General features: G+C 42.4%; 1 protein-coding gene and 1 long non-coding RNA gene across 2 annotated transcripts in view; both read left to right on the top strand.

Moving 5' to 3' along the window:
* LOC123746045 (titin homolog) overlaps positions 1-10,964 on the top strand; it is a 36,370-nt gene extending 25,406 nt beyond the window's left edge. Inside the window, exons 4-5 of the mRNA XM_045727220.2 lie at positions 5,330-5,515; positions 5,839-10,964. Of these exons, the coding sequence (XP_045583176.1) occupies positions 5,330-5,515; positions 5,839-6,360 (708 nt within the window). The 3' untranslated portion in view covers positions 6,361-10,964. The remainder of the gene's footprint in view (positions 1-5,329; positions 5,516-5,838) is intronic.
* Positions 1-14,089, top strand: part of LOC138363025 (uncharacterized) — a 439,332-nt gene that overhangs the window by 24,018 nt on the left and 401,225 nt on the right. The gene's annotated exons all lie outside the window — the stretch shown is intronic.

Raw genomic sequence — 14,089 nt, forward strand, 5'->3', positions numbered from 1 at the left:
GAGAGAAAGCCAGTGTCAACATACAAACTAAGGGCGGGAGTCGAACGAAAGGCACCAGAGCTGAGACGCAACCCAGTATGGTGCAAATCATCAAGACGGCGAAGAGTAGAAGAAGCAGAAGAGTATGCAGGGCAACCATAATCGAGTTTAGACAGGACGAGAGAGGAGTGCAAATAGAGGAGCGTGCGCCTATCCGCTCCTCAAGAAGTATGGGACAAAACCTTAAGGAGGTTAAGGGCCTTAGAGCATTCAACTCGGAGGTAAGAGGTATGGGCTGACCAAGACAAACGAGTGTCAAAGACTAACCCCAAAAGCTTCGCAGAATCCCTGTACACAATGGGATGACCATAAAGCGACAAAGAGGGACGAAGAACAACATGCTTCCAAGTAAAAGTCATAGCATAAGTCTTAGACGCAGAGAACTTGAAGCCATGATCGGTGGCCCAAGACGACACGGCATCAATCGCAAGTTGAAGCCGCCGTTGAAGGAGAGGGGAATCATCACCCCGACAGCAAAGGGTAAGATCATCAACATAGAGAGCAGAGAAGACGCCAGAAGGAAGAGAGGAAAGAAGACCGTTGAGGGCAACTAGAAAAAGAGTAGTGCTCAGAACACTACCCTGATGTACACCCTTATACTGCTGAAAAGGGGCAGAGAGAGCAGTACCAAGCTGCACACGAAAGGAACGACAAGAGAGGAAGCTCCGGAGGAAGAGAGGGAGGTTCCTACGAAGGCCAAAAGAATGAAGTTGAGACAGAATATGATACTGCCAGGTAGTGTCGTAAGCCTTTTCCAGGTCAAAAAGGACGGCAACAACGGAGGTCTTCGCAGCAAAAGCAGTACGAATATAGACCTTCAAGTTCACCAGGACATCTGTTGTGCTGCGGCACTTGCGAAAACCAAATTGAGAAGGGGAGAGGTGGTGATAGTGTTCTAAGAACCACATCAAACGAACGTTGACCATACGTTCAAAGAGCTTGCAGACACAACTCGTGAGGGCAATAGGGCGGAAGTACTTGGGGGATGACCCGAGAGACCCTGGTTTCCGAACAGGGAGGACAACAGCATCGAGCCAGTCTTCAGGGACTGACGTCGACTCCCAGACCCGATTGTACAGACTCAGTAAATACTGAGACGTGCACGGAGGGAGATGGCGAAGCATTTCATAATGAACGCCATCGGAGCCCGCTGCCGTAGAACCACAAAGGGCTAGGGCAGATTGAAGTTCAGAGAGAGAGAAGGGATCATTATAGGGAAGGTGAAGATAAGTACAGAAATTTAAAGGACGAGATTCAAGGAGAGGCTTACGAAGAAGGAAGGATTGGGGGAGATGAGAACCAGAACTAACAGAGGAGAAATGGGAACCCAGTTCGGTCGCAACCTGCAACGGGTCCACCACAAGAGCACCATGGAGGTGAAGGACCGGTGAGACATCGGGAACGAACTTACCCGCAATCTTGCGGATACACTTCCAGACCAGTGGAAGAGGAGTTTCGGACGTAACGGTGGAGACATAAGACGCCCAGCAAGCACGTTTAGCTGCATGGATGGTCCTACGGGCCACCGCACTCGCCTTCCGAAACAAAAGAAAATACTCGACCGTCTGCCGGCGGCGATGTCTCTTCTAGGCTGCACGCTTACAGCGGACAGCCCGAGCACGGTCCAAACTCCACCAAGGAACGCACTTCCGCGTTCCCCGAGAGGAAGAGCGAGGAATAGAGTGGAGGGCAGCGTCAAAGACAGTGTCATGAAAAAGAAGGAGGGCGCGAGGGAGAGGTAAAACGGAGAGGTCGGAAATAGTAGCACGGAGAGTAAAGAGGTGCCAGTCAGCCTCGGCAAACCGCCATCTAGGGAAGGAGAGAGGAGGGCGAAAGGAGAAAAAAGTGACAAGGATAGGAAAATGGTCACTGCCATGGAGGTCATCAAGGACTCGCCACCCGAAATCTAAGGAAAGGGATGACGAGCACAGAGAAAGATCGAGACAAGAAAGGGAGCGAGTCCGAGAGTCCAAATGAGTGGGCTCACCAGAATTAAGAAGGGACAGGGAAGAAGAGAGGATGAAAGGTTCAAGAAGGCGACCCCAGGTGTTTGTCAGCACATCACCCCAAAGGGCATGATGACAATTGAAATCACCCAGCAGGAGCACAGGCTCCAGCAAGGAGTCTAGGAGGTGTTTAAGATCGGGAAGAGAAAGTGGGACAGTGGGGGGGAGATAAATGGAACAAACCGTGTACCATCTACGTACAAAGATACGGGCGGCAGAACAGTGGAGAGGCGAGGAAAAAAGTAAGGGGACAAAGGGAACATCGGAACGAATCAAGAGAGCAGAAGAATTATGGGGAGAGAAAAGAATAGCCACGGAAGCGACCAGGATGAGAACCAAGCATCGGCTCCTGGAGTCAGACACAAAGGGGCGAAAACTGTGAAACGAAAAGTTGGAGGTCAAGGAAATTGGCGTAAAATCCACAGATGTTCCACTGGAGAAAAGACATCAGCAAAGAGAGAGAGGAGAGCAACAGAGAGCAAAGAAGAAACAAAGGTGAAGAAGGAACACAGCATGCTAAAAAAGCACAGAGTCAGGATCAGGGTCAGTGAAGTCAGGGTTAGGGGGCATGGGTAAACTGAGTAAAGAAGGAGGGCAAGAAGCGGGAGGACGGACCAGAGGTGGACGAGCAGGGTCTGGAGGAGAAGGAAGGGGAGGAGGGGGGGGGCAGGAGGAGGGGAGCGCACCTCAGCAAGGGCAGTAACCGAGATGGAACCAGGGGCTAAAGAAACCCCCACAGTAGGAACAGGGGGCACCACTACCGAAGCGGGAGGGGAAGGAATGATAGAATATAGAGATAGGGGTGAAGAAGAAAGTGAAGCTTTCTTACCGACTGGGGAGGAGGAAGGAGAGGAGCCAGGTTTCTGCTTCTGACTCAAAGATACAGGCGTCCCAGCAGCAACGTACTGGGCAACAGACTCCAGTGTCTCGATAGGAAAAGAAGAGCGAGAGTGAACAACACAACCATCAGGAGAGCGATGGACGTCGGCCCGCACAGTCAGGCGGCGTGGAGAGCCAAGAGACGGAGGACAAGGACGGGAACGAGGACTAGAAGGAGAGGAAATAGAAGACACAGGGGACGTGACAGACTGGGTAGAAAGAAGGGGAGCCCTAGACAGAGAACCAGGAGGGGGACCCTTCGGGACAGAACGGAGGGAAACGGGAGGTGGTGGTGGGCGTGTCCGGGTCTAAGGCTTGGAAACAGTTGTGAGACTGAGGAAGGCGGGAAGGACAAGGAGAGGAAGAGCGCACCACGCGAAGCATAGGAGACACCGGCGAAAGAGGGGAGACGATGGCACCAAGCCTCAGGAAAAGACAAACGGTCCCGGTGCTTCAAGTTGAGGACAGCTGCCTCAAGTTTGTAACAAATACACGCACGGGAGAAGGTAGGGTGGGCCTCACCGCAATTGAGGCAGCGGGCCTGGGGAGAAGTGCACTCCAACTTAAAGTGACCCTCGCTTCCACACACGGGACAGAGAGAGACAGGACTAGAGCATTTGAGGGTACCATGCCCAAACTTCCAGCACTTACTGCAGGGCCGAGGAGATGGAATATACTCCTGAACGGAGCACCTGGCACCAGCAAGAATGACAGAGGATGGAAGGGTCCTACCATCAAAGGTAACCTTCACAATCCGAAGAGGCAGATGGCGATGACCACGAGGGGGACGAGTAAATGTATCCACCTGGAGGACAGAATGACCCTGGGCCTCGAGGACATGCTTGGTATCCTTGTGGCAGTCCCTGAGATCCCTAACACCAGTCGCAACATGGTGCGGGAGGAGAACAGTGCCCACACTGGCATTCAACCGAGCGTTCTTCGAGACCTGAACAGGGGTTTCGCCAAGGCAGGATAAGGCGGCCAAGCGAGTGGCTGCATCCTTAGAAGGAGCAGCAACGACACGGGTACGAAGACGAGTGGGGTTGAAGGTGACAGAGGCATCCACGGAATCGACAAGATGCCTATGAAGGGAAATATCGTCAGGAGGAGTTGAGTCCAAAGGTTGGAGGTCAAAGTACTTAGTCCATGTAGCAGGACCAAACAACGCATGGAGCGAAGTAGGATGGGAAGGGAGCATACGAGAGCGGCCGTGGCGGGTACGGCGATGAGAACCCGTAGAGAGAGACGGGTCGAAAGGTGCAGTTGTCACAAGAAGAGATGGAGCCGTGCAAGGGGACGAGACGGTCACCACAGCAGGCTTGGGGCTCGACCCAACCACAGAGGAGGGAGGGGAGCAGGGAGGAAGAGTCCAGTCTGGGCCTAAACCGGGCTCTGTAGCGGAGGCTACAGATCCCGGTCTTCCAGGACGGTTCGACTCAGGGGCCTGGTTGCCCACCCCATGAGAATGGTTAGGAGTAGTCAAGTCGTCATCCATATAGAAAACCAATATACAAGGGATGGGACCCGGAACCAAGGGATACCACCTACCAGGGCAGCCAGGGAGGCCGAGCGCGGGCCAGTGCAGGAAGGGCGTGTCGTCCCCAGCGGTGCTCCCCCTTTTCAACAGGGGAGTCCTACTACTTCGTTCATTCTCCCACACTGGTGCTAAGACCCCAGTCCCCCTATCGCCCTAGCCTGGACACCCAACCACTCACCCACCCACCCACCCAACCCAACTCTCACAGGCGACCCCTCCAGCGGGTGGTCCGATGGCTCACAAGGCCCCTACATGGTGCCCTTCAGCACGTACACTACCCAAAGAGGGGGCACAGGCAACCCACACCAGTCCCAGGGAGGTGTACGTGAGCCCCTCACCACAGCAAGGAGGCACCACGGAGGGGGTAGAATATTGTAGTAGTAAGGACAAATAATGTATTGTTGTGTTATATCTGAGGTCACATAGTAGCTCACCTTGCTTTAGATGATTTCCTCAACATATCCATTATTGATAGGACCTGCCTTACTTAACCGAGTTCCTCGTCAACCTGCTTGAAATTGGAACTGTGGGGGGGACGCGGTTGACATAGGCATTGACAACAATCCGCTTGTACCCATCAGGGCATAGAACAAAAATAATCTCACTGTATTATGTGATCAAATATTTCCTCTTCGCATTCCTGAATGCTGAGCATCTTATATCCTATCTGCATATATTTTTAAAAGGGCTTCCAATATTTCCATATCAAGTGGTGAACTAACTGATTTACTCTATATCATACCTTAAATTTAGTTTTGAGGTATAAAATGGCTACACAGTACATTTCCTAGGTCCATTAAAGTCTCATTACCTGGCAAATGATTATACAATTTTTACATGATAGTTAAAATATTATATTTCTTTTCAGGCTCTTATCAGGTTTACACTCCAGTCCATTAGGAGATTCACAGTAGAGGATGGGAAGCTTAACGAAATAGTTGCAATCCACGAAGGACCTAGCACAAGGTTTTCGGTCCCAACAGTTCGAGGCGGACGAATCCATTTGCATTGCCTAACTAGCAGTGTACCAGTCGAAAGTTCTCAAAAGTTGCCGGTAAGATCATATAATCTCGAATACAAGTGTATTGGTATGTAGGCACTCATTTTATATATGGGAAATACCACAGTGGAGTATCTTCAAATTGAATTTTGATAATTCAAACTGTTATGAACTGAAATACAGTACTTTAAAAATATTTAATTTTGCAATCATATCCTGATTAGCCAGTTTCCCACTTTCTGGTAACGTGATTGCTAAAAATGAGCCTGCATTATGATTATCAATATACCTAATTATAGCAATTTATAGCATAGAGAGTCCTTAGCACTATCTCGCTCTCGGCACAAGATTCTTTAACAATTTCAATTATTTTTCAGTTGGAATGCTTCAAATCATGCCTGGATAAAAATTCATCACTGGCATTCCTTGACTTATCTTGGAATGGTTCACCTCAAGGCCGAATCTACATAAGGATGACGGGTGATACAGTGCGAGGTCGTCAGTTTCTGATGCTGTGTACTGGGGAGATGGGACCTTCCTTCTGCAACACCCACTTTCACCGTGTTTGGTGGAAGGGCTACCCAGGTGAGCACATATGGGGTGGTGATATTAATCATGGGGATGGCAGTGGAGCTGTAACGCTCATCAGCGACTTCGATAGTGAACAAACAACTGAATTAGGTCGTTCAGTCTCCATCACAGCTGGTCTTGTAGCTGGGCGATATGAAAAGAAAAACCCAAGTTCCATCTTCCGCATCTACACTAAAGATGCCAAGAACACTGAGGAAGCTGCGTTTGGTCAAGTAGAATTTGGTCTTGACATCATACAGAAGGCAGTCAGTCATAACAACATTCATGATGTGATAATATCTGACTGTGGAATTGTTTTGGAACTATGAACAAAAAAACATTTAAATATGGTACCTATCAACAATGGTTAATATTCTGATTAATATTTGAGTATAATTATTTTTATCTTGAAAGATTATTCATCATATAAAATGGAGTTTGCACATTTTCTTCATAAATGTTTACCTGGTGAAGAAAATGCAACAATACTTCTTTAGAATTTGGCTCAAGAATTGTAAATATTGATTAACTTTAAGCTCCATAATCTTGTGTGAACGAGGATCCCTTCTTACTAGATGTACACGATTAATATCAAGAGCCGGAAGACAGTAAAGGAAAAGCAATCTATAGTGTTAAGCCTGTTGGCTAAACAAAACTGGCAGCATGTGATTGCTAACACATGTTTATATTGATTAAGCATGTTGCTACAACCTTCGTGGCAAATTAAATTATGTTTAATCAACTTGAAAATATGGGTTTGTGTGGGAGTAAACAATCTTTGTACCTGGTATACTTAAGGTGGTCCAGCTTCATTAAGATATTTGTCCTAAAATCTGTCATGTCCATCTTTTTATCTGGACTTCATTAATTTTGATTACAAAGAGGGCAAGTAGCTTTGTGGCTCTGCTAAAACCACAACTTACTTGATATACTGTAGCAACATATCAGGCTAGTGTGTTTATGCATGTCTTTAAATACATACTCTTGTCCAAGTTATGTATTTGGGTAAGTTGTATACTGTATTGTTAAAGTTCATGCCAGCTGTCAAAGTTTAATGTTGTTATGTCACTGTATTATATGTTGTATATATCTTTTCATTGACACACAGTTTAAAATCTGAAATAATTTGGAGGAGATAATTTAGTAGTTTTTTCTTTGTTAGGTGGTGCTGTCATGTAAATAGTCTTTTTTTAAACTACACCCCTCATTTGTATCATGCTAGTTTTTACATAATTGATTTATATATAATACTATATGTGATAATCAGACTGTGATAGTCAAACATTTAAAGATTTTCAGCACAGGTTTTGTGCATTAATTTTAGGTCTTCTAACAATTATAAGTTTGAGAAACATCATATGTATATACTGCATATACATGTACAGTATATCATTCAGCACATTCTTGCAATGTGTCAACCGTAAAATATTAAGTGGTTTTTGCCTAAGTAGAAGTGTAAGAACCTAGTCAAGTCACTTGACCTATTAACACAACACACTTCCAATACTCATTAGTATGAGAAAGAGTAAATTTCACTCAACCACTGTCATTTTCACACTGGGGTCAATAACATGAAAATTGTCTTGTATTAAGTGAGAGAACAGGTTTCTGTTCTCTCAATATCCATATTTGTTGCCTCATATACATAATATCAATGACAATGACATTGAAGATGTTGGAGAGGGTCTTCATCCTGTGTCATTTTCAAGTGTCTTGTGTGCTGGTTTGATAATTACAGTATTTAAGTATTCTTAGTTATGGTGTTGTTGAATTCTAATCATTATTATTTATACAGTACTGTACCTTTACTATGCCCGAGGTCATTGTGACGGTTACAGTTATATGGATGATGGTCCATGAGAATGATTGATTAACTTGTATAATTTAAAATTGAGGGGAAAAGCTTTCACAAGTGCAACATCTCTTATGTGGTTAATCTTTAACATCTAAATTATGGAATACATTTGTGCAACCTGCATTGTTGCTGAGACTGATCAAATGCCAATTTTTTTTTGCCATTATCTGAATGCCTATTGCCATAAAATGGTTGTAATTTGAATCGATAATTGTCAATTCATCATGAGCTGCTCTGGAAGTCTACTCAATAATTAATTTTTATAATTATTTTAATACTGTAATGTCACTGCCTCGGTACTTTTACAATTACAGTGGGGTTGCATGTCCCTCAGTTCCTGTCTTATGTAGAATGTCACTTAATATCTCGCATTTACCAGATGAACATAAAAAGGCAATATTATTTTGTGCTTTAGTTTCTTTACAAACCGATCTATTGCTTCATTTAAATATAATGCATCTATACTCCAAGAACATTTTGATACAAAATCTATAGTTATATCCCAAAATATAATTTAAAAACATATAAAACCCTGCATTGAATGTAATACAATGCCTTTCTGGGTGAGCCCCAATAGCTCCGTGAGAGATGCCTCCCAACTACTAGGTTACAACAGCTGCAGAGTTGTGTTTGGCCTACTGGGGAGCAGAGCCAGAACCTGGCCCCCTCATAGAGGTACAGAGCAGGTGACACTCTGCCAATCTCACTGGAAAAGCATCCAGGAAAGATAACGAACCAAAACAGACCACTGCTGGTGTGTTGGGAGTGATCTCAGCGAGATAACCTCAGGGAGCCACAAGGGGTTCCCCAGAAAAGAATACTCTATGACTATACAGCGTCTCGGGCAGACAATAATCGCAGGGCCTAGATGTAGTTTCTTATCGCTTTGTAAATTACCTTTAGAAAAAGAATGTAAGCACAGTAATGTTTTCTCTTTGCAACTATATAGATCAATCATGTGTGCACACTTCTATGTTTCTTTACTCATTTATTATTCATCATAAATAAAATAAATGTTGAAATGTTTAACTTTTGTATAGTCAGTTGCCAAGCATAAGCTATAATACATACACCAGTATTTATGCATCAGTACACCAGAGCATTCATTTTTTTAAAGTTTTGACAAAATTCATAATTATAACCTAAACAATAAGAAAAAAAGAAGTATAAAACTAAAGAGATTCGTTGAACAGTGGATTAGAATTGGATAAGTTTAGATACAGGAAATACCTACCGGTAGGAAAACATTGGTTTGGGAATATTGTAGGGTTGTTGATATATGGAACAAATTACTGGGCAAAATAATAGAAGTGGGATCACTAAATTGTTTCAAGCAAAACTATACAAATATATCGGAGAGTTTGGCTGGGTGTAAATAAGAGCATAGGTAATACGCATAGGTATACAATTTCACAAGAAAAGCTATTTAACCCTTTAGCTGCAATAGTGGTGGACTCAAGAAAAACGAACCCAGAATGCAATAAGTGATCCGAGTCTACATAACTAGAAAATTCTTTTCAAATCGTGTAATGATCCACTAGACCTTCCGACTCTTGTAAAAGGCTCTTGATTCCAATAAATGCTGCTGGTGCATGGCGGCAGAATCAGATCGGCAGTTGTGCTTCCTTCAAACCCTCGTACCAATTTCCAAATAATTTTTATGCAATTAGTTTTATGTTTTTTTTTTTATTTTGTGATATGTTGTGTACAATATATTTTTAAGCATACTGGAGTCAATTCATTAGGTTGGTAAGGATAAGAGTGAAAAGTAGGAAAATATAGTGGCTAACAGGCAAGACATGCATCACCAAGTGCTAAAACTCATTTAGATCCAAGATGGTAAGACAGCTAGCTAGTTAGCCGAAGTTGATTGTCCAAGAGAGTGAGTTTCGTTATCAATGCCTTTGTGTACTGCATAGGTTGATAGTTATCTTGGGGATCCCTAATGAGAAACTTTTATTATGATTTGCACCTTATGTTTGTTTACAAATTAACAAAATTACTTTGATTTTAAGTACAATACAGGTATATTATTACACAGAATTTATGGCTAGAAATACGAACTTAATTGGCTTATTGTGCCAAAGTTAGCCATCTTATTTTGAGATGATTTCGGGCCTTAGTGTCCCCGCGGCTCTGTCCTCGACCAGGCCTCCTTTTTGTTACACATCCCCAGGAAGCAGCTTGTAGCAGCTGTCTAACTCCCAGGTACCTCTGCTAGGTGAACAGGTGCAGCAGGGTGAAAGAAACTCTGCCTATATTTTCTCACCGCCATCGGAAATTGAACCCGGAACCTCGGGACTACGAATCCCGAACGCTGTCCCCTCTGCTGTCAAGCCTCTTGCGTGTTATACAGTTACCTTGATATTCCAGTAAACTCACAGGTTGCAACAAAGTTTGGTGGAAAAGGTTTGCTGCCTAAGCAGTTCCGAGTATTATTAGTCAGGCCTTCATACCCTAACCACAGGGTTTTATCTGTGCAGGTGAATGGCTCTTTTTTTTAATGTGCTCCATTTATTCAACAGCTATAATGACAAGGTCAATATTTCTTGTTCTGTATTGCCTTTAAAAGGCCAGGTTTTGAGATTCATTATTGATCGGATGTTGGTTAGTCATATTTTATATTTTCTCCTTAATGAATAAAAATCTTGTGGAAAGATATTCTGGCAGTATTTGGTTGGAATTTATTAAGTTGTTAGTGTATAAAACTTTCTAGGTTTAAATCTTGTGTCCAGTGTGCATCTGGTAATAGGCATAGTGCTAATCAATCATGCTACTGGATGTTCCGTGTTAATCATACAACTGTTCAACTCAATAATTTGTTGATTTATTTGTATTGGTGTATGTTGTAAATCACTTTATATAACCATTTGTAATGCTTGTTTATAAAAGGATTTTTTTTACTTGCATAGGTAACTCTCTGAATTTTATAATCAATAACTATTTTGCACTATGATACACAGTTTGAAAATCTAAATAGAAATTAAAACTCTGTATATAAAAAAGTATGTTAATATATTCCTGTTACTGTACTTCAATTCTCTTTTTCTACTTGTTAAATGTAAAGTCTATAGTGAAGTACTGTAGTTTTTTAAATACCTGCACGATATATTTAAGTAATAAGATCCAAAAAGATCTACCAAAGATGACTATGGGTCACAATAACGTGGCTGAAGATATGATGACTAAACCATACTCTAGAATATAAGAGAGACGACTACATTTCTGTCCATCTTGGACCATTATCAAGTCATATGTGAAAAGAAGAACACAACAAGAACTCAAACACTTACCAAAATACTTTGTGTTAACCTTTCCACTGCAGCATTTATTTTGAGGTTTCCTCCCATGTGCAGCTTTGAGAAAATTATACAAATAATTTAATGTACAAAATTATAATATTGTACTGTAAACAGAAAATAATGGCAGGTTTAACTCTTAAACTGCGCAACACACAAATAGCTGTGGTGAGTAACTGTTGCGGATTTGTGCACCACAGCTATTGATGTGTTGGAGTACCAAGCAAGTTTTAAAAGTCCCGCGGCTACACAGGGTTCACATGAGCTTCCTCAGGGCTCTTGTAAACAGACACCATTAAAAAAAATCGTGGGCAACATTCGCGGGTGTGAGAGCCTCAGTACTGAGTGAGCATCGAAGGCTGGCGTACACAGCATGAGCTAACGTCATTGCTGTTCAGCTTGTGACCACAGCATTGCCTAAAAATGTAAAAAATGTATGTAACTGGTATTATTTAGCCATGATAGTACAGTACTACAGAAGACTCCTGACTGATAAAAATGACCAGGATTCTGATAATAGTAGAATTGTTGTGATAATTAGCGCTGCGCATAGTATGGTGGGAGAAGTAATGCCGAGGGCGGTAGCGTCGTCTGACTGTGACCACCTGTTATTGTCTGCACTCACCATACTAGCTTAGTGGTTCGCTATGGTGAACACAAATGTAGATACTTACATATAATATATAGTGAAATAACAGCAAAAGGAGTATGTTGGGAGGAGCTAGTTTGGTGACGGAAGTAGCATTGTCTGCTGGCTGCTGTCTCTCTTGTCATGCAATTTTGTTATGGCCACTATGTTTGGAGACCATACCAGTTTAGCTGTATAGTTATGGTGGAATAAAACATGTAGATACTTATATATAACGTATGTATATTGTGTAATAACACCACAAACAGTATGGATGGAGGAAGAATGTTAGTGCATCTGGCCTTGAATGAGTGAGAGAGGGAGGGAAGCATCGGCTGACTCTGCGAGGCAAACTTTGTTATTGTCTGAACTCACTATACCACCTTAGTTGTAGTTATGGTAAACAAAACATGGAGATACTTATATATAACATCTGTATATAGTGAATAAAAGCAAAGACAGTATGGTGGGAAGAGGAATGTTGACAAGTGAGCTGTTGTTGAAGGCAGGGAGGTGGCATTGGCTGGCTGGTGTGTGGCGGCCACTCCTCGTTGTTTTGACTCGCCATACCAACTTAGTGGTTCGTTATGGTGAAGAAAACATGCACATACTTATATATAACCGGTGTAATAGTATAGTGTAATTACAGCAAAAACTATTGTGTTATTATTTTACGAACATAATTGAATCACTAATATGCACACCATAATTTTAAGTACAGCGATGATTCACACATTTTATTATATGAATATATCACACTACACACTATTGGATAATATTACTTCAAAAAATTAAGAAAAAATCAATCAGAGACATTAAAATAATTAGGTAATAATATATAGACCCAACTAACTGGACAGAACTACTGTATAGAGAAGCTTCGCAAAGCTGCAATGTTTCTCAACAAAACTATCCAGATGACTTTGAACAATCTTTCACTTATAAGCTTATGAAGTTTTGAGTATGGTAGTTAACCATCTGAAATTATCATGACCAGGATACAGCAATAGGGAAACTTCAAATGCACAGATAGTGACTACTATGACTATCGACTGTGCTGCATAAAATTTCCTAATGCATCAAATTATCTTTGGATATAGTGTATGTATGTATCTCTTCTTGAGTATAAACTACACCAGAGTATGATTGTTTTCTGTACTCAAGGAAGTTAAGTAAGTAAGTAATTATCAAAAGAAGGAACCAAGCCGGGAAGGCTATGTAGCAATCAAGGGCGTTAAACAATCAACTTCAGTCAACAATATTTGATTACCCATTGATAATTTCAAGAGTTCTACTTGTGCAACCTTACCTGCAGCCAGCCTTCTCTGGTGATTGCCTGGTCTGAGAGGCTGTTTGTCTTCATAGCCTGAAGGCCATGGAATGCCTTCATGATTGTGTATTAAATTGAACATGATGTGTTGGCTAACACTGATACAAGAGACAGCATTGAAAAATTTGCATCTAGTAAGTCATCATGTAAACTAGATTGTGTCTTCTATGAAACGATGTACCAGCTTGTTATATGTAATATTGCCAAGAATATGTACCAGTGTTGAATTTCACAATTTATGAGAATATAGTAACTACTTTTACTGCACATTGAGAGAAATTTTAATATACTGTATGTACAGGAATCTATTATCACAATATTACCAGAACTATCAAATATAGGTACTGTACTTGCAAGTACTTGAAACTTAAATATAAATGCTTTCTTTGTTGAATATAATGTTCTCTTTTCATGGTCAGATATACAGGAATTATTATATGCAGTGTACTTTACCTGAATTTACCAGAGGGCCACTATCTATAGTGGCCTTGATGGGGACGGAACCGGCAGCTTGTTAATGGTCCCCACATCGTTCCTGAGGAATTTTTTCCGGTTGGATTTTGAACTGAAGTAATATCTTGGCATTTATGGCTTTGGAGGGGAGGCAATTCCATGGGTTCATAACCCTATGGGGTGAAAAACATCTGTTTTCTGTCCTACATTGCAGCTTGTTGAGCTTGAAACTGCTGCTACCCCTTGTATAATAATAATTTATTGTGTAGGGGACAGGAAGCCAGAGTGTATTCATACATGGTAGACCTATACCAAGGTTCCCCCGCCCCCAAGGCCAATTTACTGACTGCCCAGGATGCAACCCCACAAAAAGCTGAATAACTCCTGAATACCTACTCACTGCTAGGTGAAAGGAAATGTGCCCATCCATATCCGTCCCACCCAAGATTCGAACCTGGAATTCTCGGTTGTGCATCGGGAACGAACCCGACTG

This window comes from Procambarus clarkii, chromosome 10 (assembly GCF_040958095.1).
Source record: "Procambarus clarkii isolate CNS0578487 chromosome 10, FALCON_Pclarkii_2.0, whole genome shotgun sequence".
Lineage (NCBI taxonomy): Eukaryota > Metazoa > Arthropoda > Malacostraca > Decapoda > Cambaridae > Procambarus > Procambarus clarkii.